Source organism: Polypterus senegalus, chromosome 1, assembly GCF_016835505.1.
Source record: "Polypterus senegalus isolate Bchr_013 chromosome 1, ASM1683550v1, whole genome shotgun sequence".
Lineage (NCBI taxonomy): Eukaryota > Metazoa > Chordata > Cladistia > Polypteriformes > Polypteridae > Polypterus > Polypterus senegalus.
The window spans coordinates 122,995,048-123,022,374 of NC_053154.1; the positions used below are offsets into that span (position 1 = coordinate 122,995,048).

General features: G+C 37.4%; 2 protein-coding genes across 6 annotated transcripts in view; both read left to right on the top strand.

Annotated features, from left to right (window-relative positions):
* Window positions 1-12,587, top strand: part of slc33a1 (solute carrier family 33 member 1) — a 44,072-nt gene extending 31,485 nt beyond the window's left edge. For all 5 annotated transcript variants that reach the window (XM_039757430.1, XM_039757414.1, XM_039757420.1 and 2 more), the window contains 6 exons: window positions 4,474-5,269; window positions 8,098-8,288; window positions 8,382-8,566; window positions 9,444-9,561; window positions 10,600-10,815; window positions 11,280-12,587. In XM_039757430.1, coding sequence (XP_039613364.1) covers window positions 4,516-5,269; window positions 8,098-8,288; window positions 8,382-8,566; window positions 9,444-9,561; window positions 10,600-10,815; window positions 11,280-11,447 — 1,632 coding nt within the window. In that variant the 5' untranslated portion in view covers window positions 4,474-4,515 and the 3' untranslated portion in view covers window positions 11,448-12,587. The remainder of the gene's footprint in view (window positions 1-4,473; window positions 5,270-8,097; window positions 8,289-8,381; window positions 8,567-9,443; window positions 9,562-10,599; window positions 10,816-11,279) is intronic.
* A 7,523-nt stretch (window positions 12,588-20,110) lies between these two features.
* Window positions 20,111-27,327, top strand: part of c18h3orf33 (c18h3orf33 homolog (H. sapiens)) — a 30,922-nt gene continuing 23,705 nt past the window's right edge. The window contains exon 1 of the mRNA XM_039757450.1: window positions 20,111-20,164. Coding sequence (XP_039613384.1) covers window positions 20,135-20,164 — 30 coding nt within the window. The 5' untranslated portion in view covers window positions 20,111-20,134. The remainder of the gene's footprint in view (window positions 20,165-27,327) is intronic.

The window sequence follows — 27,327 nt, forward strand, 5'->3', positions numbered from 1 at the left end:
GCTCGACTGGCATTTGCTCAAGAACACCAGAATTGGAAAGTCCGCCACTGGCTCCCTGTACTTTTACAGGCGAGCAGGTTCACCCTGAGCAGCTGTGATAGGCGTGAAAGAGTCTGGAGAAGACAAGGAGAACGATATGCTGCCTGCAACGTCGTTCAACATGACAGGTTTGGTGGTGGGTCAGTGATGGTCTGGGGAGGCATATCCATGGAGGGACGCACAGACATCTACTGCGTAGGAAATGGTGCTCTGACTGCCATAAGGTATCGAGATGAAATCCTTGAACCCATTGTCAGACCCTACGCTGGTGCAGTAGGTCCTGGTTTCCTCCTAATGCACGACAATGCCCGGCCTCATGTGGCAAGAGTATGCAGGCAGTACCTGGAGGATGAAGGAATTGAAAAAATTGAATGGCCTTCACGATCCCCTGACTTAAACCCAATACAACATCTGTGGGACATTATGTTTCGGTCCATTAGGCGCCGCCAGGTTGCTCCTCAGACTGTACAACAGCTCAGGGATGCCCTCATACAGATCTGGGAGGAAATGCCACAAGACACCATCCGTCGTCTCATTAGGAGCATGCCCGACGTTGTCAAGCATGCATACAAGCTCATGGGGGCCACACAAGATACTGAAAAGCATTTTGAGTAGCAGACATTAATTTTTTGAAAAAATGGACTAGCCTGCCACATCTTCATTTCACTCTGATTTTAGGGTGTCTACACAATTGAGCCCTCTGTAGACAGAAAACTTTTATTTCCATTAAAAGACTTGGCATCCTTTTGTTCCTAAGACATTGCCCTGTCGTTATTTGTATAGATATCCAACATACATACATTTTTACATACATACATACATACATACACACACACATATATATATATATATATATATACACACATACATACACATATATATATATATGTATACTGCTCAAAACAATTAAAGGAACACTTTTTAATCAGAGTATAGCATAAAGTCAATGAAACTTATGGGATATTAATCTGGTCAGTTAAGTAGCAGAGGGGGTTGTTAATCAGTTTCAGCTGCTGTGGTGTTGTATTAACAACAGATGCACTAGAGGGGCAACAATGAGATGACCCCCAAAACAGGAATGGTTTAACAGGTGGAGGCCACTGACATTTTTCCCTCCTCATCTTTTCTGACTGTTTCTTCACTAGTTTTGCATTTGGCTACAGTCAGTGTCACTACTGGTAGCATGAGGCGATACCTGGACCCTACAGAGGTTGCACAGGTAGTCCAACTTCTCCAGGATGGCACATCAATACGTGTCATTGCCAGAAGGTTTGCTGTGTCTCCCTGCACAGTCTCAAGGGCATGGAGGAGATTCTAGGAGACAAGCAATTACTCTAGGAGAGCTGGAGAGGGCCATAGAAGGTCCATAACCCATCAGCAGGACCAGTATCTGCTCCTTTGGGCAAGGAGGAACAGGATGAGCACTGCCAGAGCCCTACAAAATGACCTCCAGCAGGCCACTGGTATGAATGTCTCTGACCAAACAACCAGAAAGACTTAATGAGGGTGACCCAAGGGCCCCTTGTCCTCTAATGGGCCCTGAGCTCACTGCCCAGCAGCATGCAGCTCGATTGGCATTCGCCATAGAATACCAGAATTGGCAGATGCACCACTGGTGCCCTGTGCTTTTACAGATGAGAGCAGGTTCACCCTGAGCACGTGACAGAAGTGAAAGGGTCTGGAGAAGCCATGGAGAACATTATGCTGCCTGTAACATTATTCAGCATGAGCAGTTTGGTGGTCGGTTAATGATTGTCTGGGGAGGCATATCCATGGAGGGTCACACAGACCGCTACAGGCTTGACAAAGGCACCTTGGCTGCCATTAGGTATCAGGATGAAATCCTTGGACCCATTGTCAGACCCTATGCTGGTACAGTGGCTCCTGGTGCACGACAATTCCTGGCCTCATGTGGTGAGAGTATGCAGGCAGTTCCTGGAGGATGAAGGAATTGATACCATTGACTGGCCACCACACTTTCCTGACCTAAATCCAATAGAACACCTCTGGGACATTATGTTTTGGTCCATCCAATGCCACCAGGTTGCACCTCAGACTGTCCAGGAGCTCAGTGATGCCCTGGTCCAGATCTGGGAGGAGATCCCCCACAACACCATCTGTCATTCATTAGAAGCATGCACCGATGTTGTCAGGCATGTATACAAGAATACAGGGGCCATACAAAGTGCTGCGTACAATTTTGAGTTGCTGCAATTAAATTTTGGCAAAATGGACTAGCCTGCCACATCATTTTTCACTCTGATTTTTGGGGCGTCTTTGAATTCAGGGCTCTGTAGGTTGATCATTTTCATTTCCATCAAACGATGTGGCATCCTTTCGTTCCTAACACATTACCCAGTCTGTATCAGTATAGATATCCAGGAGTATTTCTTTTTCCCATTGAAATCTGATGTGTTTTCAAAGTGTTCGTTTAATTTTTTTGAGCAGTTTATATATATATATATATATATATATGTATGTATGTGTGTGTGTGTGTGTGTGTGTGTGTGTGTGTGTGTGTGTATAATTAGAATCATTCTTTAAATTTTCATACCTAAGACCTTAGTTAGCTAATAGTCCCTTTAATAGTACAAAATAAATTCTGTATTTAATGCCACTTGTAGTGAGTGATCAGAATAGGATTCTACCATTTTATTTGCATTACATTTTTTTTCAGATCTTGGATGTTTGTTCATTAGGATACGTGTGGCGCAGTAACATTTTATCAGTTTCAGATACCTGATTATCTTATAATACTCAATCAAATCACCCTCCAGAATGCCCTTTAACTCCTATTAAGAAAAAGTATACTGTAATGAAAAGTATATATTTACACATTATGTGTGGGACCGATGTGTTTGTAAGGAGATGTAGTTTATTTTGAGTTAATTAATATGACTTGGTTTTAAAATTATTACTTTGTTAATTTGCTCATAGTAGTATCAACATACATTTTTAACCTTGTTTTCTAAAGTTCCTTTAGTTGCATCAGATAACAATAACAAGTTGGGGTTTGTGCTTTTGGACACAGGAGATGTACAAGAGAAAGGAATATACAGAATGTATTTGTTATGTACATAAAATGCACACAGGCCATAATGATCTTATCTTATGCGCTAGGAGTTTGAGTCTGGGTTGAGATGGATAATATTTTGGATTGTCTGGGTCAGCTTTACATTTTTTGACTTGATCAGGTCTTTTTTTTTTAATATAAACCATTTCATTAAATGTGCTGGGCTCACTTGCAGGGTAAAAACAATTAGTAGCTTATTTAGTCTAGGTGTAAAAGTACTATCTCTAATATGCTAAATATACACCAATTTTAGTTGTTTAGGTGTATTTAATCATCAGTTGAAACCTTCTGAAGGGGTTTTCTTCATACTTCTTAAACCTTTATGCAAGATTCTATATACATAAATCTCTGAGCCTGTGCCATCATGGAGCCAGGGTTCTCTGACAAATTACAGTATGACGTCACATGTTGTGATTTATTAACATCATTTATGTTTTACAACAGTATCATTAAGGTGATCAATACCCATCTTAATCTCCACCTGCAAGTGCTTTTGGTGAAACATGAGGCATATCATATTAACATGAAATTTCAAAATGAAAAAACTCTTTTGTTCCATCTCCATGTGCAATTTGTTATTGAAAAATCTACTAAAGAAACTTAATTGTGTATAAATATTGCATGTTTATAATTTTACTTATACTACAAATTTAAAATTGATTATGAGAAAACTAAATAATTTAGAAAACAGTTCTTTAGTTAAGAAAAATTAAGCTAAGTACTGTCTAGATTGTAGAACTGCAGCAAAAAACTTCAAGCCGCTCATGTTCAGAGAAGAAGAGCCATGTGAATAATTATTTTTACTTAAATATCTATCAGTAACTGTAGGCTGATACTTTATGCATGTGACAATAATAAACTATGTGCTAACCAACATGCAACATGTTAAAATAATTTTTTCTCAACTGGCTGTGTGTTCAAGCACCTAAAGTATTTGACTGTGAAAAAAAACAGAATATCATTCAGTCCACACCACTAATTCGAGGAGAAACCTTCAAAATTGTGTTTTAGTTGTAAAAAGTGCATGTCAGTACCTTGGGACAGTGTTCACTATCATAAGCTTCTATATTAAGTAAGGGTAGTTTTGTTGTGGTGCTTGGGCTTTTTTTAATATGAGGTATTTCTCAAATGCATTCTGAGATTTTTCAAGTGAAGAAAAGTTTCAAGGTAAGGTAGTTCTACTCGCCAATCATGGTGCCAGAGAGTTGTAGCATGTTGATTAGCATATGCATGAAATAATCTCACTGTTCTCTGTAAACATGACAATAATGACCCTCTAAAAATATGTCAACAAATACATATGATTTTGATTTACCTATTAATTTATTCTTACAAAATCTTCTTTTGTTTTTGTTTTTCAGAATTCTTAATAGCACAAGGCTGCTTTGCTTAAAATCTCTGTCATGGACATCCCTGAAAATTTTCTGCACAAGAATGGAAGACATCGCAAGCACCCAGTCTCTTTGGATATGAAGACAAGTAACTGCAATAATGTTCAAGGTTTTGAAGAGCAGGAGAAGATCAATTTACTGCAGGACCCAGACAATGAAATCTTGCATTCTGTTCCCAGATCCTGTAAAGGCCTCAAAGGAGAACTTGGAAATATCTCTTTGCTACTTTTTCTTTATGTACTTCAGGGGATTCCATTAGGCTTGGCAGGGAGCATACCCCTTATTTTACAAAGTAAAAATGTCAGCTATACTGATCAAGCTTTTTTCAGCTTTGTGTTTTGGCCTTTCAGCCTCAAACTTCTTTGGGCACCCTTGGTGGATGCTATTTACTTTAAAAAATTTGGAAGAAGAAAATCCTGGCTTGTGCCAACCCAGTATCTTTTAGGACTCTTTATGCTGTATTTGTCTATTAAAGTAGACTCATTACTTGAGGGCAATGAACAAAAGGGCCCTGACATTGTTGTTCTTACTGCGGTATTTTTTATTTTTGAATTCTTGGCTGCTACTCAAGACATAGCTGTAGATGGCTGGGCCTTAACCATGTTATCCAGGGAAAATGTGGGCTATGCATCCACTTGCAATTCAGTTGGTCAGACTGCAGGATATTTTTTAGGGAATGTACTATTTTTGGCTCTTGAGTCTGCTGATTTTTGTAACAAATATTTGCGTTTTGAACCAAAGGCAAAGGGGATTGTTACCCTCTCAGGTACAGTTGCCTTCAAATAAAATGTTATTTTTAGTAGATGTTTTGTGAATTATACAGTTAAATAAGTAAATATGTAATTTTAATAAATGATTATTAACAGATACTGGCAGAGATATGGTAAAGCAAAATCTTGATTAAAAACCCAGTTCTTGGTGGTAATGGAGCTTGTAGTTTTATTGGATTGAACAGCAGTTTTTTTGTTTTTTTATAAACTTCACACAATATTAATTAGTTTCTAGTTGAAGCTGTATGTTTGACAGACCTCTGTAGTAAATTGTTTGTGAAGGGGTGTTCCAAAAGAAAAGGGTGTCATTTTGTGCTACAAAGGAAAGGAGATCTATTGGAAAGTGGGTCATATTGACTGATCAGGTTTTGGAGCAAGTAATGAAGGCAGTTGAGAGACTGCTAGGGCAGGGAATAGGGGATCATGTGGAGATTAGAGAAATGAAGTTTTTTTTTGTGCTGCATTATGTACTTTTAGATCTTTAGTAGATATTTGACAGACTGTGGTGGTGAGATACACACTGAAAAAGTTAGATGTGGATGGATGTTTAGTGTCTGTGCCAGAGATCTGATCTGAGTCCTTTGTTTTTTGTGATAGTGATTGAAGTGGCGACCCAAAAAATGTGTGAAAGATTCCCTTGGAAACTCTTATAAATCAGAGATCATGTACTTATAGCCAAAGGCAAAGCAGAATTAATGGAGAGGATTGCGAAATTACAAGCTATTACGGAAGCAAAGGTAATAAATGCTAATGTAGGAAAGACCAGGGTTGAAAGGAAAGGGTGAGAAGGCATTGAAAAGATATGTGTGTAGCCATGCAGTATGTGTGGTAGCGGTGGCATTAAAGATAGTCTGCAGGCAGTTAATGTTACCTTTTATTTATGGAAAATGTGTGAGAAGGGTGCAGTATGCCGGTATAATAAGTATATATTTAGGTATTGGTGATATAGTTGTTCATTTGAAAGCAGTTAAGTTGTGCTACTTAGTTGCTAAGCTGTGTCCAGATGGAAGTGTTTGTGTGGAAGTGATACCAAGGGCTTATGGGGAAATGAAGAAACTTTTTAAGAAGCCTTTCTAGCTTTGAAAGGGATACGCTTATGAAAGCGGAACAAAGAGTATTATTCTTTATGGGAATGGTATGTGACTGAGCAATGCAGAAAATGAAGCAAAGTTAGAAGTAATGGAAATGAGAATGATCAGGTGGACGTATTGAGTATCTAGGAGTGATAGAAAGATGAATGCCAAGTTGAGAGAAACTTAGTGTTGAGGCAGTAAGTGCTATGCTGAGGGAAACATGTGGTATGGGTCTGTGGAATAGAAATTGGGGAAAAATTGTGTGAAAGAGGTGCACTGTGATGGATGTGGAGGGGATGTAGCCCAATGGGATCCTGAAGAAGACGGTGGTCAGAAGTGGTGACAGGACTGCAGAGAACAGAGGAAAAAATTTGGGAGGCAACTGGTCAAAGTGTGTAAACCCAGAAAATGGCTATGTAAACTCTCGATGATGAGGATGGGTTTAAACTAGTTTCTTTTTTTAATATCATTTCCATTGCTTTTGACATGCAGAGTCCTTTCTTGGTTACTTTTTAATAACCACCAGCCAGTTAATAATGCTGTACTGCACACTCACTAAAATAACTAATAACAGAAGATTTCTTGGCAGCCCTTGCACATAATGTTAAAGGAGGTAATTTTAGTAGAGGATTGAGAAACGAATAAGCAAGAAACAAGTTGAAGGACTGAGCAGAACTTGTCCACAAGCACTGTCATTTTCTTAAAAAAAAATGCTGTTAGGAATGAGAGCTGAACTGGCCTTCTAATTAACTCATCATCGATAGTTTAAACAGACATTTTCTGGGTTTTTATCGATAGTTTAAACAGACATTTTCTGGGTTTACACTTTTGGATCAGTTGCCACCCAAATCTTTTTCCTCCACTCTCAGCAATCCTATCACCACTTCCAACCACAATCTTCTTCAGCATCCCATTGGACCACATTAGTTGAACAGAAATCTGCAGAGATTACAGTACTCAAGATGATAGGTGCTCAGAATATTACTTGCAAAATACTTTTCCAAATACTTTCAGAATTCTGTTAAATTGCATTGTTTTTTTGATGTGTCATTTCAACCAGGATGCTTTGTGTAATAAGACAAATGTTTTTGGTATGTTTTGCTTTGAAGGGGAGAGCAGATGATGTATAAAATATCAGTTAAACTATATATTAGTGATGTGGTTCATAGCTTCTAAAATAAACCCACCAGCCTCCTTTCAACTTAGAGACAATGAAGATACCTATAAACAAACATGACATGGCATTCTCAAACCTATTAAATGCAATTAAGGGTACTGGGGTCCTATCTTGGCATCCTTAGGTGCAAAGCAGGAGCCATTTCTGGACAAAATGTTAGTCTATCGCAGTGCCCATTCACACTAAAAATCAGTGAAAATGTAGAATTATTACCTAACATGCAAACATTTTGGAAAGAGAAATAAGAGTACACAGAGAGGAACCCAGGAAGAACAACCAAAATCTTCACAATAAGTGATTGGGCTGGGATATAAACTTGTGATACTGGACCTGTGAGGCAGCAATGATCTTGGAAAAGTTTCACAGCATATGTCTTATGCCAGAATTTGTAAAATGCATTGTGATTATACTTCTTTAACAAAAGACTAATCTTGCAAAGATTTATTTTTGGAAGTGGCAGGAAAAATGTAATTGGTTTAATATTCACATTATAACAGTACTAGCTAAGATTCTGAAACCAGCCATGACTGACATTGTTTTTTTTTTTAATATATCTTTCATTTGTGTTTTCTAGATTTCTTATTTTTCTGGGGGATTGTTTTCTTGATCACAACAACACTAGTTGCACTAGTAAAGAAAGAGACCTGCAAACTTTCCAAATCAAAAGAGGAAACCCAGGGAGTAATGGAAACGTATAAGTTGCTCTTTTCAATTGTCAAAATGCCAACTGTTTTGACATTTTGCCTTTTGCTGCTTACAGCAAAGGTAAGCCCATTTGTTACTTTATTTTTTAAATTTTATCATATTTTTGCTTCCTATTGTTCAGTTTTAACAGTGACTTTTCCTTCCTATGAACAGATTGGGTTTTCTGCTGCAGATGCAGTAACTGGACTTAAATTAGTAGAAGAAGGGGTTCCTAAAGAACAACTGGCTTTGCTGGCTGTGCCAATGGTACCATTGCAGATTCTTTTGCCTCTGATTATTAGCAAATATACAGCTGGACCTCGGCCACTTGATATCTTTTACAAAGCTTTTCCTTTTAGGTGAGTAACATAGTTTGAAGTTATTTACTGAATCAAAGAGTATGTGGAAATAAAGCACTAAAATTTAGTTATGGTAGTAAACTAAACAGCACCTACTCAAAAAAAAGAACAACAAAAATACAAGATATGCACCAAAACCATTTTTTTATGACTGAATAGTGCTTACTGGAATACTTAAGAAATAGACAAGTGAAAGTGACAACATGCTGGCATTATGACTATGTTTATTTTCCTTCTCAAAACTTCCCCATGTTAATCATTCTGCAATATATATTGTTTTCTTTCTTAACAGATACTCTGGTACCCATTTTTGTACTAATGTACCAAGCCACCTGAGGTAGTCAAAGTGCACATATATCAGTAAAACCTTTTATTACAATGAAGCCATGGAATTTTATTGTCATTTACTCTAATAATGTCTTAATTAGTATAGTTCAAAATATAGGTAAAGTAAACGTATTAGTGTATAAAGTATAAGTGTTAGTGATTATTCAGAAATCCCCTTTGAATATTACTTTCTTCTCATGACCAAATTTGATTTTATATAAATCAGCCTCAGCCTGGGCATTCTTGTAAGAATAACACCTCAATTTTGTAGTTATCCCCACATGAATGCTCTGTATACACTGGTGAAAATTTTACATAAAAACTGACACACCCGTTCTTCATCAACATAACATAAAAGTATATCACAACTCTTAGGGTTGCAAAGGTTAGAGCTGCTACATCCATGGCTCAAGAGCCCTGAGTTAACATCCTGACATATTCATGATGCTTCTTTGGTCGGGACAAGCTTCCCATATCCTTGTAACTTATAAATCAGATCCAGAAAATGGACCAATGTATAAAAAAATAAAAGTTATTTCTTACATTTTAGGTTACTCATGGGTCTTGAGTTTGCTTTGTTGGTTTGGTGGACTCCAAATGTAAAGCAAGATGGAGGATTTCCAGCATACTACTATCTAGTAGTTCTTCTAAGTTATGCCATACATCAGGTAAATGTTGTAATTAGTTGTCTTTTCCAGCACAAGAAGTAAAAACTCCTCACTGCTTAATCTTGTCTTTTTCAACAGAAAACTTTGTTCAATGTTATGACAGTTTGTCCAGCTTGCGAGGGGTTGCCACTGGCAAAATGGCCATAAGGCAGAGACGATTGAGATCCCAGTGTGGGTAAAATGCCCATCAGTTGGACTGTATTTTATGAATTTAAATGTTTTTGGCACAAATGTGTCAACTCTGGGGGAATTTACATAAATAAAAACTCGTTGAGGAGTGTTTGCATAGTCTGACCAAATGAGGCCAATAGAGATTGTTCTTGTTTATTTTTTTATATCTTCTCCCTCTGATTGCCTCTCCCTTGTGTGTGATTTATAGTTAAATAAACCCCTATTTTTAGTAAAGCTTTGGGATTTTCTTTTCTTTGTTCAAGGTTAGGCAACCATATACTTAGTGTTCACAGCATATATGAGGGGAAAACCATTTTAATAGTCATTGACAAATAAAGTTTATTACTTTATGTAAGTTATGTATCTGGGTAATGTGTGTTACACAATTTAATATTAACGAACTTAAATCATTTACTAAAGCAGTTGTCTATAGCACAATAAGATCTGTTAATGCATTTCATATTACTTTGTGGCAAATACAGTACTGGTTTGTCCAAAATTAAGATTTGTATTCATTGTTAAAAGTTTATAGGTTCATTAGATATGTAGTACTTGTTGAAAATGATATAATATACATATAAAGTAAAATAAGTATGTCAATATGTCAGAATAGTTGCATGTCCTGATTAAAATGTTTACATTTAGTTCAATTAGTTTTAAGTTACATGTATAGGACTTTATCTATTATTTGTATTAAGCAAAATCAAATAGTACAGAAATTTTACATTAGTATTTGTAATGTGTTTATTTGGAACGCTTTGAGGGTTTTTTGGGTGTAATGTGAAACACTTTGTCTATGTTTTATCACAGAATATACTGTACTTAATACGTTTTAAAAAAATTGTATATATTTTATCTTCCCTACAGGTTGCTGTGTATAGCATGTACGTGGCTATTATGGCTTTCCATGCTAAAGTTAGTGACCCCGTAATTGGAGGAACATACATGACTCTTTTGAACACTGTAACTAATTTAGGTGGTAACTGGCCTTCCACATTAGCACTGTGGCTGGTAGATCCGCTCACTGTCAAAGAATGCATAGGGGCTGAAGGGCAAAGTTGTGGTTCTTCAGAAGAAATAGCAGTAAGTATGATTATTCTTTTATTTACGCATGCTGTATATTTATTTTTAGAATGCATTTGGATTTATATTTTGAGAAATATCCTGCTTTACAAATTGCACAAAATTTGGGATTTCCATTAACTTTACCTACGAATAACAGTCTAGCATGTGTACTGTTAGGATATAAATTACTCATATTAGTGAAATAGTTGAGATGGGGCTATTTTTACAGAACTGTCCATAAATCCACCTGTTTTCCAGTTTAATTCAAATTGTGCACTCAGCAGCATTAGTTTCAATATAGGAAACAACTCTAGATGGATACCAGTACATCACAGGAGACATACAAACACCCACTGTAACACAAAAGTGGCCAATTTGGAATTGCCACTTAATCTTGCCTGTATCCAGAGAAACAAAATATTCAAACAGACAGATTTGTTTATGGTTATATATGGTTGACTTTGTGTCTTTTCCTCCAATAGTTGTGCACAAAACTTGGAGGCTCATGTTTGACCACTTTAGATGGATATTATGTGGAATCTGGAATCTGCATCATTATTGGCTTTGTGTGGTGGTTCTGGCTTGGGAAGAAAATGCGGCACCTACAGGAGGAGAAACAGTCTGCATGGCAGTGCAGGATAACCAAATAATACTGTATGTATATATAAAGATTTGCTTGATATGAGTCAAGCTTTAATCCTGGTATTGCCATTCCAGATTCTATAGTGAAGCAGGATCTTCTCAACTTTTCATTGTAAAAAATTTACAGTTTAAAATCTTTTCTATTTTTCTTCATTTGTCTATGTAATCTGGAGGAGCTGTACTGTTTGGATTAAAACATTTCTTACACTGTACTAGTTTTAAATTGTCTTTTAATTAATTGATTAAAAGAAGACACGGTACTTGAAAGTATTAAGATGCCTCATTACAGTGTTTAGTGAATTAAACTTGTTATCAAATAATGAAATCAAGAATATGTTTACAGTTATGATACTTAGGTCATTAGTAAAGTACAATCCATCAGACTTTTTCAGAGCAAGTGCCTTTAAAGTCTCATTTTATAATGAAGTTGAAATTTCATCAAATTGCTGCTCACTTTGTAATATCTTTCCATAACTGTACACCAGGGCATTCAATTGTAGGTTATAAAGACTGATGGCCTGAGCAGACCTCATAGATCAGATAATGTTCCTTCTTATACTCTAGTCAAGGTTAAAACTAATACATTTTCATAGTATAATTAGGGGCTCAGCATATTCTTTTTTCAAATGTGAATGGCAAGATCTGCCAAACGTTTGCATTGCTTTAGAAAGTAAAAGTACATCCATCTACAAGTAATATGAATAAAATGAACCTGTTTGTATTCTGATCAAGTTGATATCATCTGTTCATTAAAATATTATGAAAGCTTTTGAGGCAGGAGTGTAATATTTATTTATTTTTACAAGTTTTACAGGTTACATTCCTGAATTTACTGGTTGTGATTTTTACCGCTTCTGTATGTGTATTTTTACCATGCTTTTTCTTTTAAGTTACATTTTTGTTTTGCATGAATGTGTCACTTCATTAAGCTTTTGCCACATGGACAGTTAAATCGTTTACCTGCATTAAAGATAATAGACCAAAAATATTAATTTTATATAGAACACTATAAATGGTAAATGGCTAGAATTATCAACCATAAGTTTTTAGCTTCTATACTGTAAACTTCTAATCGCTTTCTTGTGTTTTAACACAATTTTTTTATAATAAGCAATAAAAGAATACTATTGTGATATATTTAAATCAGACTGAATGAGAATATAGACTCTTTTTTTCAGGTTGTTTTATGGCATATCTTAAAAATAACATTTTAAGATACTTAAAGATTTTATAAATTATATTAAAGTCAACATAATGGTCAAAGTACATTGGTTATTCTGAGACTGTAGGTGTATGAAATATAGAAGACTATGACTGTACTCTTATATTATGTCATTTGTATAAAGTGAATTCTGTAAATCATGCAGCAAACTTTTATACCTACATTTCCAACATGTGATATAAAAAAGATAAATGCATCTTATATTTAATAAATATCTGTATAACCAATAAACTTGCCTCACCTTTTATTGTTGACTAGTCTATGACTGTCAGCTAAGACGACCACAGTACGTCTGAATGCTTGGTGGGGTTTTGCATGGCAGTTGGAAGTCATCCATCCCAATCTCACCCAAGACTGCAGGGAGCACAGCATGTTCATCACACAGATCTTTCTCCATTTGCTTCTTGGATGCCAGTGTGGAGTAGAGGGTCATGTGTGCATTGTGGGATTTACAAATCCCTCCAGTTTCTGCATGCCACTTAGTACACTAACTGGCCAGTTCTCCTGTGCATGTGTATAACCTGTATGTCTTGATATCACAATTGCTGCTGTCCTGATTGACTACTCTTATTGCACATCACACTATTTGTAAGCTAGTAGATTTGTGGTAGATTCTGCTGTGAACTTCACAGAAAAGGTCTTTCAGGGCCCCCAAAGACAAATTAAATTAAAGTTGCTGAATAAAAGCTATTCTACAGTATAATGTACCAATAATAATATAAATGCAGTAAAAGTAGGCACAGTAAAATATATGCCAGATTTTTATAAAGTAGCATAAAAAGCTACAGCAGATATGAGAAAGAGAGCTTTTTAATAGATCAGGAACACAAAATTTGAGGTTCATCCATGAAGCTGAGTTGGAAATGAGGGATATGTACAGTAGAAGGTGGGGCTCGGTGGAACACAAGAAATATTTCAGTCTATATGAATAGACAGGCCTTCTGGAGGATGGTGGCGTGGGGCTCAATCATGGATATATTTAAATATCACAAGAAACCACCAGTGGATCTGAAAATTAAAAGGGAGCCAGCGTAAATATCCACCTATAGGAGTAATGTTTTCCCTAGGTTTTGTTCATATACTGTATGAGTTGCATCTGCTGCTTTTAGTACATTTTGTAGTTTGTCAGTAACCAATATAAAACACTAAACAGATCATTATTTTACTAGGGATCTATACAGTGGCAAAGATAGGTACTTTTTACAGTGCTGAACTTTTAGGAAATTGATATTTGGATGTTGATCTAACTTAAGGAACTAATGAAATCAACAAAGTGTAATGTCTGGGTGGGGATGCTATGGGCATAAATATGTGTTATCTACATAATATTGGCAGTTTTAACACATGGCAATGACTGATTTGGCCAAGTGTTAGCATGAAAATAATATACCAAACATAGAACTATGAACATCTGAATTTGTTGCATCACTAAAATGAAAGCCAGAATGGCCTTATACTTGAATGTTGGTTTTGGGTCCTGGGATGCAGTCTGTTGTATTTTTGGACCACTTGTTTGTTTTAATTTATTTTTCTGTTTTTGGTTAAAAAATTTTTTTATCTTTATTCTGATGGCACAATTTTGTATTTTTTTGTGGGAGCCCCCATTTTGTGACAATCCTTGCATGCACAGCTCCAGGCATTTTGCATATGATCGTTATAATTGTTTTCTGTCACATTACATTGAGTCATCACATCCCACCTATGTAAGACTAAAATACACACCAGTTTAAATTGTACATAAAAGCACCCAGAGGTGATTATGTGAAAGTGGGAAAAGCCAGGAAATTGTTTGCAAGGGCTAGGAAGAAGAAAGGAAGTGGTGTCAAAACCATGAAGAGTTTGAATGTCAAGCCCATCTTATTTAAGAGCAAGACAACTAAGAATAATCATAAACAAAGTCAAAGTCTGTAACCCAAAGCATGACCTAAAATAACCTTTGTATAAGTTAGCCTGTGCTCAAGTTTTTTTTTTTTCTTTGTGCTGGTAAACAAAATGGCTTTGTGAAAATAAAGAATAACTCCCTAACCTTCACCTGTGAGTTCCACAAAAAATTATCATAGTATAAGTTGAAATATGATGCAAAATAGGAGTCTGAAAAACAATTAGACAACGAAAAAAAGGCATCTTAATCAAGGAATTATATAGAATATTGAGAAAAAATATAGTACAAGAAGAAGCAAATCATACCAGAAGGAATTTATAGTACTGTGTGAAAATCTCTCCAAATCCTTATTAACTGTCTAAGACTGCCCATTACATTCCAGGGGCTTCATGTATAATGCCATGCATAGAATTCGCATTAAAACATGGTGTATGGATGAAAGTGGAAATGCACAAAAAAGTCCAGATGCATAAATCTGTGCGTATGCCGAGTTCAACGAAACCCAACAAACGTGAACTTTAACGCATGGGCACACTCCTACAACCACTCCCTGACTCCTCACAGAATTTTGCATATTTTGATATATTCAAAGCAATATAAAATCACCCTCCATTCAGTGTTTGGTTAACAAAACAATGGAAAAGGCATGTGTAAAAAAGAAGAATTTCAGCAAATGCGAAGTGGAGGCAAGGAAAAATGTACTATTTGTTGAGTTATACAGTGGTATAAGCAACAAAAGCGTGGCGGAGACACTCCAAAGTGGTCAGATATCAAAGTTGACATGAAAAGGCGAATCGCAGCCCACCGTTTGCTTATTCTGTTTCAGACAATGTTATAAAAGCTGACCCCTGTGCGATGCTCAGGTGGTAATGGTGCTGCTGTGCCAATGCCAAGTACATCTTCTGGCGCTGGCTGCACACACACCTCTGCCTCGAAAACCGCTGGGAGGCTGTCTGACCGTGTGCCGACGGATGCAGTTCTGGAGTCACAGATTCCAATATTGGATGCTGTAAGAGATGTGGCCAATGAACTAACGAATATAAGGGCTGTACTATGTTATATTGACCATAAATTAAATGAATTGGTTAAAAAATAAATGCTGCGTCTAATTACCTGTTTTTACCTTCTGCTAATTACATTCAAATGACAACGTCATTGTAATGCTGTCCGATTTGGCTGATCATTTGGTAGGTCAGAGTCAGGTTCATCGTAGCTCATCTGTTCAGGTATATGCTTGCACAATGCAACACGCTTTCTAGAGCAGGACATTAATAGAGTGGAAATGCTTTCTATTTACAAAAGAAAATTAATTTTCTTACGGTGCCTTTATAGCGTAGCGATGGCACCCAGCACCACAATGGATCGATTTTCTGCTCTTTACTTTGAAGTGACTCACTATCCTTAAAAGGACTGATTGCCTTTTGCCACACTATTTGGAAAAAGCACCTGCAATTGTGAGGAGCTGCCGTTTTTATAGGTTCTCCAGCTTTATATGATGTAATATCCGCTCATTCTTTTGGTGATTCATCCCCGGCTGATGTGACTTGTCCGGCGTCGTTGCAATAGCAATATTTGTGCAGCTGACTGCTCTGATTACATTTGGAAAACCTGAAGTTGCTTCAGATTGCACTTTGATCTTTTACAGTTCAACCACAGAGTAATCTATCTAGATGACAACAGATAATACTGTCCTATACGACTCATTGATGTTTGTGAAATACCAGATCGGTCACCCAGTTCACGCTTAAAAGCTCCTGTGGCTAAAAACCCAAGGGTGGACAGAACTTGCAAAGGTGCAGGTAGAGCACAATTTCTCAAAGTCTGCCTTTGTAAAGCTGGCACCAGTTCAGCATCCAGCTCCAAGAGGATAGCTGTTAGGAATTGAAATCAACTTAGAAGCCAGTCATCATCATCATCTATAAATACGCACTCTCTTCTGATTCTTCCATTTGCGATGTCCTCTAACAACACTAAAACAGCCATGGTTGTTGGAATAATTTTGCCATTCCGTGTACCATTATATTGGTACATTATGATTACTTGTACAATCAAGTGAATTAAATTTGTAAATGGTATGCAATTAATTTCAGTACATTTGATAAAACCCGCATCATAGATGTGAATTTAAATAATCTTCTTATACTGTATAATACGCTACCATGGCTGTTCATTTGTCTGTTCAGGATTTTAAATCACCTGTAGCTCACAAACCTTTTCACCTATTGACATCTACTATCCGCTTTCGGAGTGATGATTTTTATTACTCTTTTAATTTTAATTTTATTTTATTGTAGAATCAACTCTCGCCAGTGCGCAGCAGGGCGGCCGTGCGGCGCATGTGCATGGGCGCTGTTATCATTCCCTACCACCTTCGCTAATCATTCTTGAGGCAGATTGAAGACTTAAGTGACAGCTTAAGTGAAAAATTAAAGAAAATACGCTAAGTAATTGCAACACAAAAACTAACTTAATCAGTTTTAACACGAAAAGATGTGGACAAAAGAAGAGAAGCAGCGGGCCGCTAGGATGGAGAAAAGAAGAGCTGCTGAGGAAGCAGCAAGCGCATCAACCTCTGCGCATACGAATGATAAATGTACAGAGAAAGAGGCTGAAAACTAGGAATGCTCAAGTGAAGTGTATCCACTGCACATTATCGTGCAGTACGCTGTTACTGGTATATATATTAAAAACTTTTTAAAAACACGCTTATATTAAGTTAAAAAGTGTACTAAAAAGTAAAAAATAAGTCTCTCATACATCACTCATAAAATAAAAGCGTGGGCGCTGTGACAGATTGGGGGTGCTGTCATCCCCTTGAACCCTCAGTCCAGATGCCAGACACCAGGTAAAAGTTCAATAATTGACTTTATTATAATTATGCAGTGCACAAAGCACCTTCCTTTCCACAATGCTCATTAAACACTACCCAATACACTAATCAATAAATCCTCCAATCCTAGACGCGTTTCCACCCAGCTCAGCTCAACGACTGGGATCTTCCACAGTCCTTTTATATTCCCTGACCCGGAAGTGTTTCCGATCCTTCAGTCCACGTGACTTCCTATCACTTCTGGGTTAGATCAAAAGTCCTCTTCTTCATCCTGGAAGTACATCATTTCCCCTGTTGCTGTGACTAAGGCGTACTTCCGGGTTATAGGGCACGTAACAATCCTTGGGCCTCCCTGCAGTATCCTCTAGGGGGCCCTGTGGTATCCAGCAGGTCTGTGGATGAAAACTCCAATGTCCAGAATTCCCTGCTGGCATTCGGGGCAGCTCCATGCTGCAGGGAGGGCTCCACCTCGGGGTATTGGCTGGGATGACTGGCCGGCCATAGTCCACAGCGCTTTTCATCAATCAGTAAAATCTTAGCAAAAGCTAAGCAGCAATAGTGCTGATGCAAGGTGGGGGGGGGCTGGTTTGAAAATGTGTGTGGCTTTACACAAAGTTTAGTCTTTATACATCTCAAAGTGAGTGTGGAAACGAGGTAAGCAACATTTTGTGCATAAGCACCATTTATACATGAGGCCCCAGGTGATTACCAGAAATGCGTTTGACTTGGATACAAACTTTTAAACAAAATGGCTTCATAAAATAAAGAAAAACAAGATGGTAAAATAAATGACGATATTCAGCAGGCTTATAGGGATTATAAAAGATTAAAATGTCTCAAAGGTTGAACATGCACATCATGTACTCAGTAGTGAACACCAGAACCATAAACTCTCCAGTGAATAAGGTAGTCCACACTGGAACCCCTTTCTACAAGAATCAAGAATTTTCAAAATTTCATATTCATGATCACCATCCATCAAAACAGATGAAGCAGGTAACCTGACAGCAATATACTTCCTAGATTATACTGACTTCAAGTGGGACACATGAAAAACAGGGGGAACATAGCAGTGAAACGGCATAGTAAAGCAACAGGACCAACTGTGTCCATCCATCCATCCATTTTCTAACCCGCTGAATCCGAATACAGGGTCACGGGGGTCTGCTGGAGCCAATCCCAGCCAACACAGGGCACAAGGCAGGAACCAAACCTGGGCAGGGTGCCAACCCAACGCAGGCCAACTGTGTCTTGTGATGATATAAGGCCTAATAAGCTTGCAGGATGGCACTTTGAGACACAATTTTTGAGTCACAAGCCATACCTTCTGTCCAATTTGAAACCTAGGAGACATTTTTCTTCTTAGTTCAGCACTGAGTTTGGTAGAAGCCGTATCCATCAACAAGTGCTTCCTAACATTTACTCAGTATTTATAAGATTAGTGAAAAGTTTGAAAGATGGCATCATAGTGCAGGCTGAAATTTAATTCAAAACACAAGGCTGAAAAACAAATTGAAACTGAAAATGAGACATCTCAAACAAGAAATTGTACAGAATATTGTGAAAAATTTGGCAAGAGAGGAAGCATATCATACCAATCAGATTGAAAGGAATTTCCGGTACATGTTAGTGTAAAAATCTCACCAAATCCTGATTAACTCTTTCAGACTGTCCATTACATTCCAAGCCATAATAAGGAGTATAACTTGGGATACAAACTTCTGAGCAAAATTCCTGCCATGTTTTAGAGGTAAATTGAGGACTGCGACTGGAGAAGATCTTGGAAGACCCAGAAATCTGAAGTATTTATGTATGAATATGTGAATTGTTTAATGGCAGGAAGTGTGGCAGAGACTCTCGAAAGTGGTCAGAAATCACAGTCGATGTGAAAATGCGACTCACAGCCCACTGTCTGTTTATTCTGTTTCAGATAATATTATAAAAGCGCCTAAGTGACTACTAACTGTTTAATGGCGGGAAGCTTTTTTGGGAAAATGAAATGAACATTCTCATAGAATTGACCTACCACATCTAAAATAGTGGTTTGACCTTTTGGGGGGTGAAAGATCAGTAATAAAATCTACTGTAATCTATTCCCATAGACAGGTAGCCTGGGGAATATGATACAATAAGCCCAACTGAGCACCAGAGTGAGACCTGGACTTACAATGTACCTAACAGTTCAATACAAAGTCTTTTATGTCCATATTTACTGCTTGCCACCAAAAATATCTTTTGATAAGTTTAGCAGTTTTAGAAATACTAGTGTGGCCAAGGAAAGAAGAAGAAGAGTTCAGTTCAAGACCTCCCGCCAGTGGTTTGATTCAGGTACAAATAGTTTTCATCTGGAGTATCTCCAGGAGGCAGACAAGTAACCCAGGCAGCCTGCAGGGATTACTGTAAATTATCTGGAAGTTCAAAATTCCTGCTCAGTGCATGAACCATTAAGATATACTGACTCAGACAATACGTAATGAAAAAAACTAAAATGGCTAAAGAAAAGAGACCAATGTGCCTAACAGGCATTTTATCTCATAGTGATTTTTAAAAACTAAGCTTTTTATGATCTGAAAGGACTGGCAGCTTCTTCTAGTTTTACTTCTATCCTCTGGTTACTACAATTCAAAATAACCAGCCTTACTGATGGCAGAATAGAATCTCTGGTCATAAATAATAAAGTTGTAATTGAATGACCCTGATGTGAGATGATACAAAAAAGTTATGACACCTTCAGGATGAAGCGAAGGTGCTTTGAAAACAGATGAGAGAGATCATCAACTCATTGCAGCAGGTAGGTGGACAATTGAATATTTTTTCCCATCATTGAAAGGCTGCTCCTAAGCTGCAACCTCGTCATGGGTTTCTAAATCAGAGCAGAATTAATTTTGAACTTCAATCACAGGCTTACCCCACTGACAAAGTGGGTAGGCCTCATGTATAAACGGTGCGTACGCACAGAAATGTTGCGTAAGAACTTTTCCACGTTCAAATCGCGATGTATAAAACCTACACTTGGCGTAAAGCCACGCACTTTTCCACGGTACCTCATGCCTTGTCATACGCAAGTTCTCCGCTCGGTTTTGCAAACTGGCGGCACCCAGCGTCAAAGCAATGGTACTGTTCTTGTGTGATTACTCATTATTTTCATGACACGGCTTTATAAATACACAGAAACTAACCGCATATTGTTTATTAGTGTAATGCATCTGATTGTAATTAACTCGTAACAATATAATGGTCCAGGGAACAGCCATAGTATTCCAAATACCATAACTGCTTTAACGTTGTTACTCTCACTTCTCCTTCTCCTTCTTCTTCTTCTTCTTCTTCTTCTTCTTCTTCTTTCAGCTCCTCCCGTTAGGAGTTGCCACAGCGGATCATCTTTTTCCATATTACTCTCACTGCACGACTCGAGTATTTATATCACTGTATCTGAGTGTGAATCACAGCAGCAGCTGATCGGAAAGAGAATTATCGGTATACAGCTTTAAGGACACGCTGTCTCAGCCACTGCAAAATGTTTTAAAGCCTTTCCTGTACAGACCTCGCGGTTCAGAAACAGTTTAATCCCAAGAACTTTAAATGCACTCAATCAATTGCTCCTTGTAGAACGGTTTGTACTTATAAGTACAATCACCCCACTGTAAACTTGCACTACAGTTATAATATCTCACAACCTGGGCCACTTTATAAAGCGCGTATTTACATATGATGACGATATCATTTTTAAGGTGAAATGCAGCAAAATATGTTTGTTAAATTATACAGATAAAACTTTAACTTCATTTAAATAATCTATATTCTTCACTGGGAGTGTCGTGAAGGATAGAATAATTAAACATGTACTATGAAGATATTTCAATGTTCTTTAAACGTTTTGAAGAATCGGCGCTAAGCTTACAGATGGCTTAACGTCTATTACAGAGCTGATTGTATGGCGATCAGTTACTTGGGGAAAGAAAAGCAAGGACTCTTGGGCGCTACGCCAATATATATTGAATATAAAACAAAAAGAGAAAATAACAACACAGCTAAAAACGCAGCGACAAATTTCGGCAAAAGTTAAATGCTTGTGTCATGAGTACAAGGCGGCTAGTGTCTGCAACATACGTGGCCATCCACAGTGCATAAGCTACTTTACTGACATTGGCCGACGAAGGAGCCACCGATTCTTCCTCTGCCCAGTGCCACCACAAGCCTAGAGCCGCCCCTGAGTACTGCTGCAATAAATTATTTCATCGAAGTGAAACATGTTTAATAACGGGCTTTAACTCCTATCATCATGAAAATGACATCATGTATACGTCTCAGTATTTTAGTTATTCAGAAAGCTGTAATATCACGAATGTAATGGACTCTGTGTCCAGTTGGAGGAAGAGAGCCAGTTTAAGAAGCAAGTAGTGATTCACACACATAGAGCACATACGAGTAGAAGATCAAATACAAAACAAAGCATTTAACGTGCTACTTTAATTACGATGTGATTTGAGAAACTGGTTAATTAAACGATTTTAAGATGAAGTTTATAATGTTCTACTAAATGACAAAATAAACTATGTGATTAAAGTGGAAATGTCGAGATTGAAGTTGACATTTCGTGCTTTTTCCCCACCGTGTGCCTTTTTTCTCTGTACCCTAATAAACCTTTATATGACACTCAGACAGTGGGCTTACAACTCTTCCTTTCACGGCAACTTTGATATGTGACTTCTTTTTTATTTCCGGCACTGTGCGATTTGTGAATGTGAGCTTTCAAGTTTCTCCAACACGCTATGCCACTCGATCAACTTCCTTTTGTTGATTATACCACGGTTTATTTGAACAAATAGTATGTTTTCCCTTTGCCTCCACTTGGTATTCGCTGAAATTCTTATATTTTCCCGTGCTTTTCCCATTGTCTTTTCACAGAAGGCTGCGCTTAAGGGCGATTTATATTGATTTGCATATTCAAATAGGCGTAATTCTGGGAGGATTTGGGGCGTTACATAATGCGCGTGCACGAGCGTTAGTTTTCACGCTGATCGGGATTTATGTAACGGAAGAACGTGGAAGTTGGAGTACGCACAGATTCCTGCATCTGGATTTTTCTGTGCGTAAACACATTTCGGCTTTTGTGCTTACGCCATGTTATAGTGAGAGTTCTACGCACACCGTTATACATGAGGCCCCTGGAATGTACGTCAATTATGTTTGACATGAATCGTCATTATAATTCGCCTGACAGCTTTGTCATGGAATTTTGTAGGGTTTTTGATGTGCCTGTTCTTTTGGAGGTAGTTACCAATCACAGTATAAACAAGGGAACAAACCTATAACGGAATGCATTGCAACATTTAGAATGTTAGCAACAGAAGTGAGCTGGGATGAAGCGTCCCTACTACAAGTATTTTAAAAGGAATTAGCAATGGAGAAAAAGGATAGGATGGCTAACCAATATATGGGAAATACGCTAGATGAAATGATAGATTTGGAAAAAAATAGGCACCTGCATACTAGAACAGAAACTCAAACACAGACAAGAGAGGGGAGCTAGGCACAAATTTCAGAAAACCAATCAGATGTAGAACTGATGGAACTAGGAAAGATGGAGATGTGCAAAAGAGAAATTGTGTTTTTATTGTGGAGAAATCGTGAATATGTGGTAGAGAGCTCCCCTAAGGTTCAGGGCAAACAAAAATGTCCACTTTGTTTGAGGGTTGATGGGGGAAGGGCACTTGTAGTCAATCCCTTTTTAAAGGGTTTATACAAATTCCAGCAACAATTGCAGAGTTATGGCATTCTTTGATTCAGGAGCTACAGAGAATTTCTTAAGTTCAGCTGTTAAAGTAACTAAAAGTTATTGAGATATCCCTCAAATACATTCCTTTTGTTCTGTCAGTGGAAATTAAACTGATTAGGTCGAGTGTGTTAGAATATCTTACGCCACCTCTTACCTTGTGTATTGAATTCTTGCATTAAGAAATTGTAACTTAGTTTATTTTGCAGTCATCTTCTCATAATTAATATTAAGCAATCCTTGCTATCAATGGCACAATCCAGTAATAAAGTGGTAGATGAATGATATGAAGAGTAAAGAGTCTGAAAAGAACTGTCTCCAAACAATTACTTGCATTTCCATATTCTACAACACTGCCTCCTTACCCAGCAACACTTTTGAATTTCAAAATGTATTCAGTAAAGAAAAATCATTGAAATTCCCCTGCCTAGAACTTAAAAATTGTGTTACCAAACTCCTTTAAGAAGCCATTCTCCCTAAAAGGAGGATTTATGCTTTGTCCAAACCAGAGAGTGAGACAATGGAGGAATGTATACAGGAAAACCTACAAAATGGGTCTATTATCCCCATCAAATAGTCCAATTAATGCTGTTTTTCTTTGTGAAGAAAAAGGGTTGAGAATTAGGACAACTTATTGACTATTGAGAGCTTAATTGTATCACTGTTAAAAAAACAAATATCTTTTCTGAATCAAGTGATGGGTTCTAAGGTTATCATTCTTATTTAATGGATTCTTATTCTGCCTCATCCTCATTACCAAGTGTGACACATTATCTTTATGAACTTTCACTGTAAGTTATGAATTTTCACTGTGTGTTTGTACAATCTATTTTGGATTCTCACTGTCACAAATGTGGTGCTGAATATATAGTGCATTGCAAAGGTTATAGCCCTGAGGACTGATCCTGGTTGCATGCAAAAAAGGTTCATATGCCCCACCTATTACTGTAGTCCATTTAATGCCTGTTTTTCCCATAAACCTGATGGGCCTGCTTTGAGACCACACCTTAGACGTAGTGCTATGTTATGATTTGCATTCATTATTATTTTCTTTGGTGCCTTACTATGTAATTTCTGCAACACAATGATACACAACAATGTAGTATGGATATCATGCCAGTAGTAGGAGGTTGGTAGCATGCAATGATTACAGCCACCGCACGACGAACCACCCAGATTGGGACCCAAGTGCAGCCATGTAATGGGTGATACCTCAGCACCACCCTGGAAGTTGGAGGGCCTGCTTGGAGGGCTGGATGCAGGTTAACGTCATACCCAGGGCAAAGCAATTGCCGGTTAAGAGCCTTGCTCAAGGGCCCAGTGGAGTAGAGTCGCTGCTGGCTTTTACAGGATTTTAACCAACAATTGCCAATGCAGATCTCTAGCCTCAGAGCCACCACTCCGCCCATAGGTATGGAAAAAAAAAATATTGGTTAATATATACATAATGTACCATTATGCTGCCACATTTTTTTCATGCAAAAGTAACTGAGTAAATAAAACTGAATATACCGTATAAATCCATATATATAAAATAAAATTGTATTTGGTCGTAAAGCACTAACAGGCCCAATCACTAATTGAAAAATAATTACTAACTATGAGGGCATTATGAACAAGCCTACAAAGGTTTGCATCACTGATCTTTCCTTATGTGGGCAGAAGTGAGTATGTGCCTGAAAAGAACTAGCACTTAAAAAGAACAGAAAGAACACCAACGCTAAAAAAACTGAAAATACATAGCAAACAAAATTTCATAAATGTCTTTGTTGTACATTTGGTTGTACTCAACTGAAAAAGCAAATAGGGACACAACAAAAAAAGTCTCTCAAAAGAGATTAAAAATATAACTTGCAAAATGACCAAGTACAGATAGACTAGGTGCTTCAAAAATGTTGAAAAATCAAAATGTGTCTGTGTGGGTTTCCTCCCACAGCTTGAAGGCATGCTGGTAAAATGAACCGGGTGTGTTGCTGGGGTGTGTGTGTATTTGCGTGTGTGTGCCCTGCGATGGACTGGTGCCCCGTCCAGGGTTTGTTCTTGCCCTTTGCTAGCTGGGATAGGCTCCAGCAGACCCCTCGTGACAATGTTCAGGACAAGCGGGTTAGAAAATGACTGACTAACGAATGTAATGAAAAAAATAATTTAACTTAAATTTATGCATTGCTTATATTTTACTCTTTTACTCATCTGACAGTAACTCAGATCCACAGTACAAATTAGTTAAAACTCCAGGGAAGCAAGCTGCTCATACACCAGTACATGTCTCTTGTTGGCTGAGGTAAACTGAATGTAAACCTTTAAAGATAAAAAAAGTTCTCCAAACTGGAAGTGAATGGAAGAAGAAAGGAATTATTTAAGGGTAACTTTATAAGCACAGAGTGGAAAAAAATGTTCTCAATATTTAAATTACACTAAAAGCAACCTCACTGATGCATTATCTGTACATTATTATTGCAAAGAATGGACATTATCAGCTTGCAGCTAAAAGGTGTTGGATCTATTTAACTAGTTATTACAGAAGAAAAAAATCGGAGCTTCGGGGCATTCAAAAAGAGCTGCACTGTGTTGGAACAGTTTCTATGGCACTCGATCAATCTGATTATGCAGCTAATGGGAAAGACTGAGCAGAAGTACACCATGCTCAAAGAATGATTTACCAGTAGAACATAAGACAAAGACAGATTTGGGAATATAGTTAATCTGTGTGTGAAAAGACACTTTTGGTTTTGTGTATCTTGAGACCAAAATTAATTAAGTTTAGCATCACCTTTGCCATTTCCCATTATACAATAAATTGGTTCCTTTCCAAATTCTTAGATATTTGAACAATTTTAATGAATTATTGTTTTTTTTTCCAAATTTTAATAGCTAGTTAGGAAACGTAATCCAGTTGCTTTTTTCCTTTCATTGACTAATATTGATTGTGGCTTAATGCTAGTATTGGTCTTTTTGCATTTATAGTTGTTTTTTTTGGTAATTTCACTCTATTGTTGCCATTTAGTAGATAGCTAAGTATGATATTGTTTCTATAGTTAAGACATAGGAGATTGTATTTATCATACTATATACAGTACCTGATATGGTGGCTATTGAGTTTTTTTGGGAGGATCAGTTTTGTTGCTAAACAAACTTTTTATTTTTAATTAAAAATGTTACATTACATAATAATTCAATATTTCCTTGAAAGTACAATTTATCAGCAAAGCAACCAGACCTGTGATTTCATTAATAAAACATTGCCTGGATTTCCTCATGAAAATATGCTAAAAAATTAAATTGATAAAAACTGTCACTCTCACATTTCTATACAGTTTACCTTTATGAATCACAATATTTTTGTAAGTGCTTACATAAACGTGCCTCAAACTCTGCCAACAAACAACCATGGGCTATGCTAATCGGTCTCCTACATATCCAGTCAAAATGCAGCAGACCCTCATTGACTGATAGAGCAGCCTCTCTCTTGATGCATCACGATGTTCTGCAACTGAGTGCACCAAGAGAATGTGTTTCATGGTAATGCCTCTATTCTGCACCTGTTGGTAGAAAAGGCATCAGTGGCTTGCATCTGAGCAGGAAGCCACTATCACTTGACAATGTAATGATATGATTGCTGTTAAAATGAATAGTATAGACCATATGAAAAATTGGGGGTTCATCTATTTTCTTAAAAAACAAGCCATCCATTGCATACAGTACCATCATGTCTGCCACAAAATTAAAGAATCATGAGTTGACCCAGGCCATCTAGCCACAAAGTTTGTCAGTCTCATCGTGGCATCACAGATTATTTTATTGTTAATGGAATGTAATTGATCGCAGTTAACACAAGTAGCTTCATACTTATATTTTTCATATAACCTGGAAATACATCCTAGTCACGGGGACAGAGGAAATGACGTACATCCGGGCTGAAGAAAAAAGACGACTTTTCACCTGACCCGGAAGTGCTGGGGAATCACATGGGCTGAGGGATCTGAAGCATTTCCGGGTTAAGAGATATAAAAGGACTGTGGGAAACCCCAGCAGGTTGGGCCGAGTTGGGAGGAAGGGTGACTGAGCTGCTGGGAGGTGTGGAGGATTATTGTTATTGTGTATTTTATGATTAATGATTTGTTATTGAAGTATAGTGGAGGTGAAAGTGCTTTGTGTACTTTATTGTCCGAATAAAATAA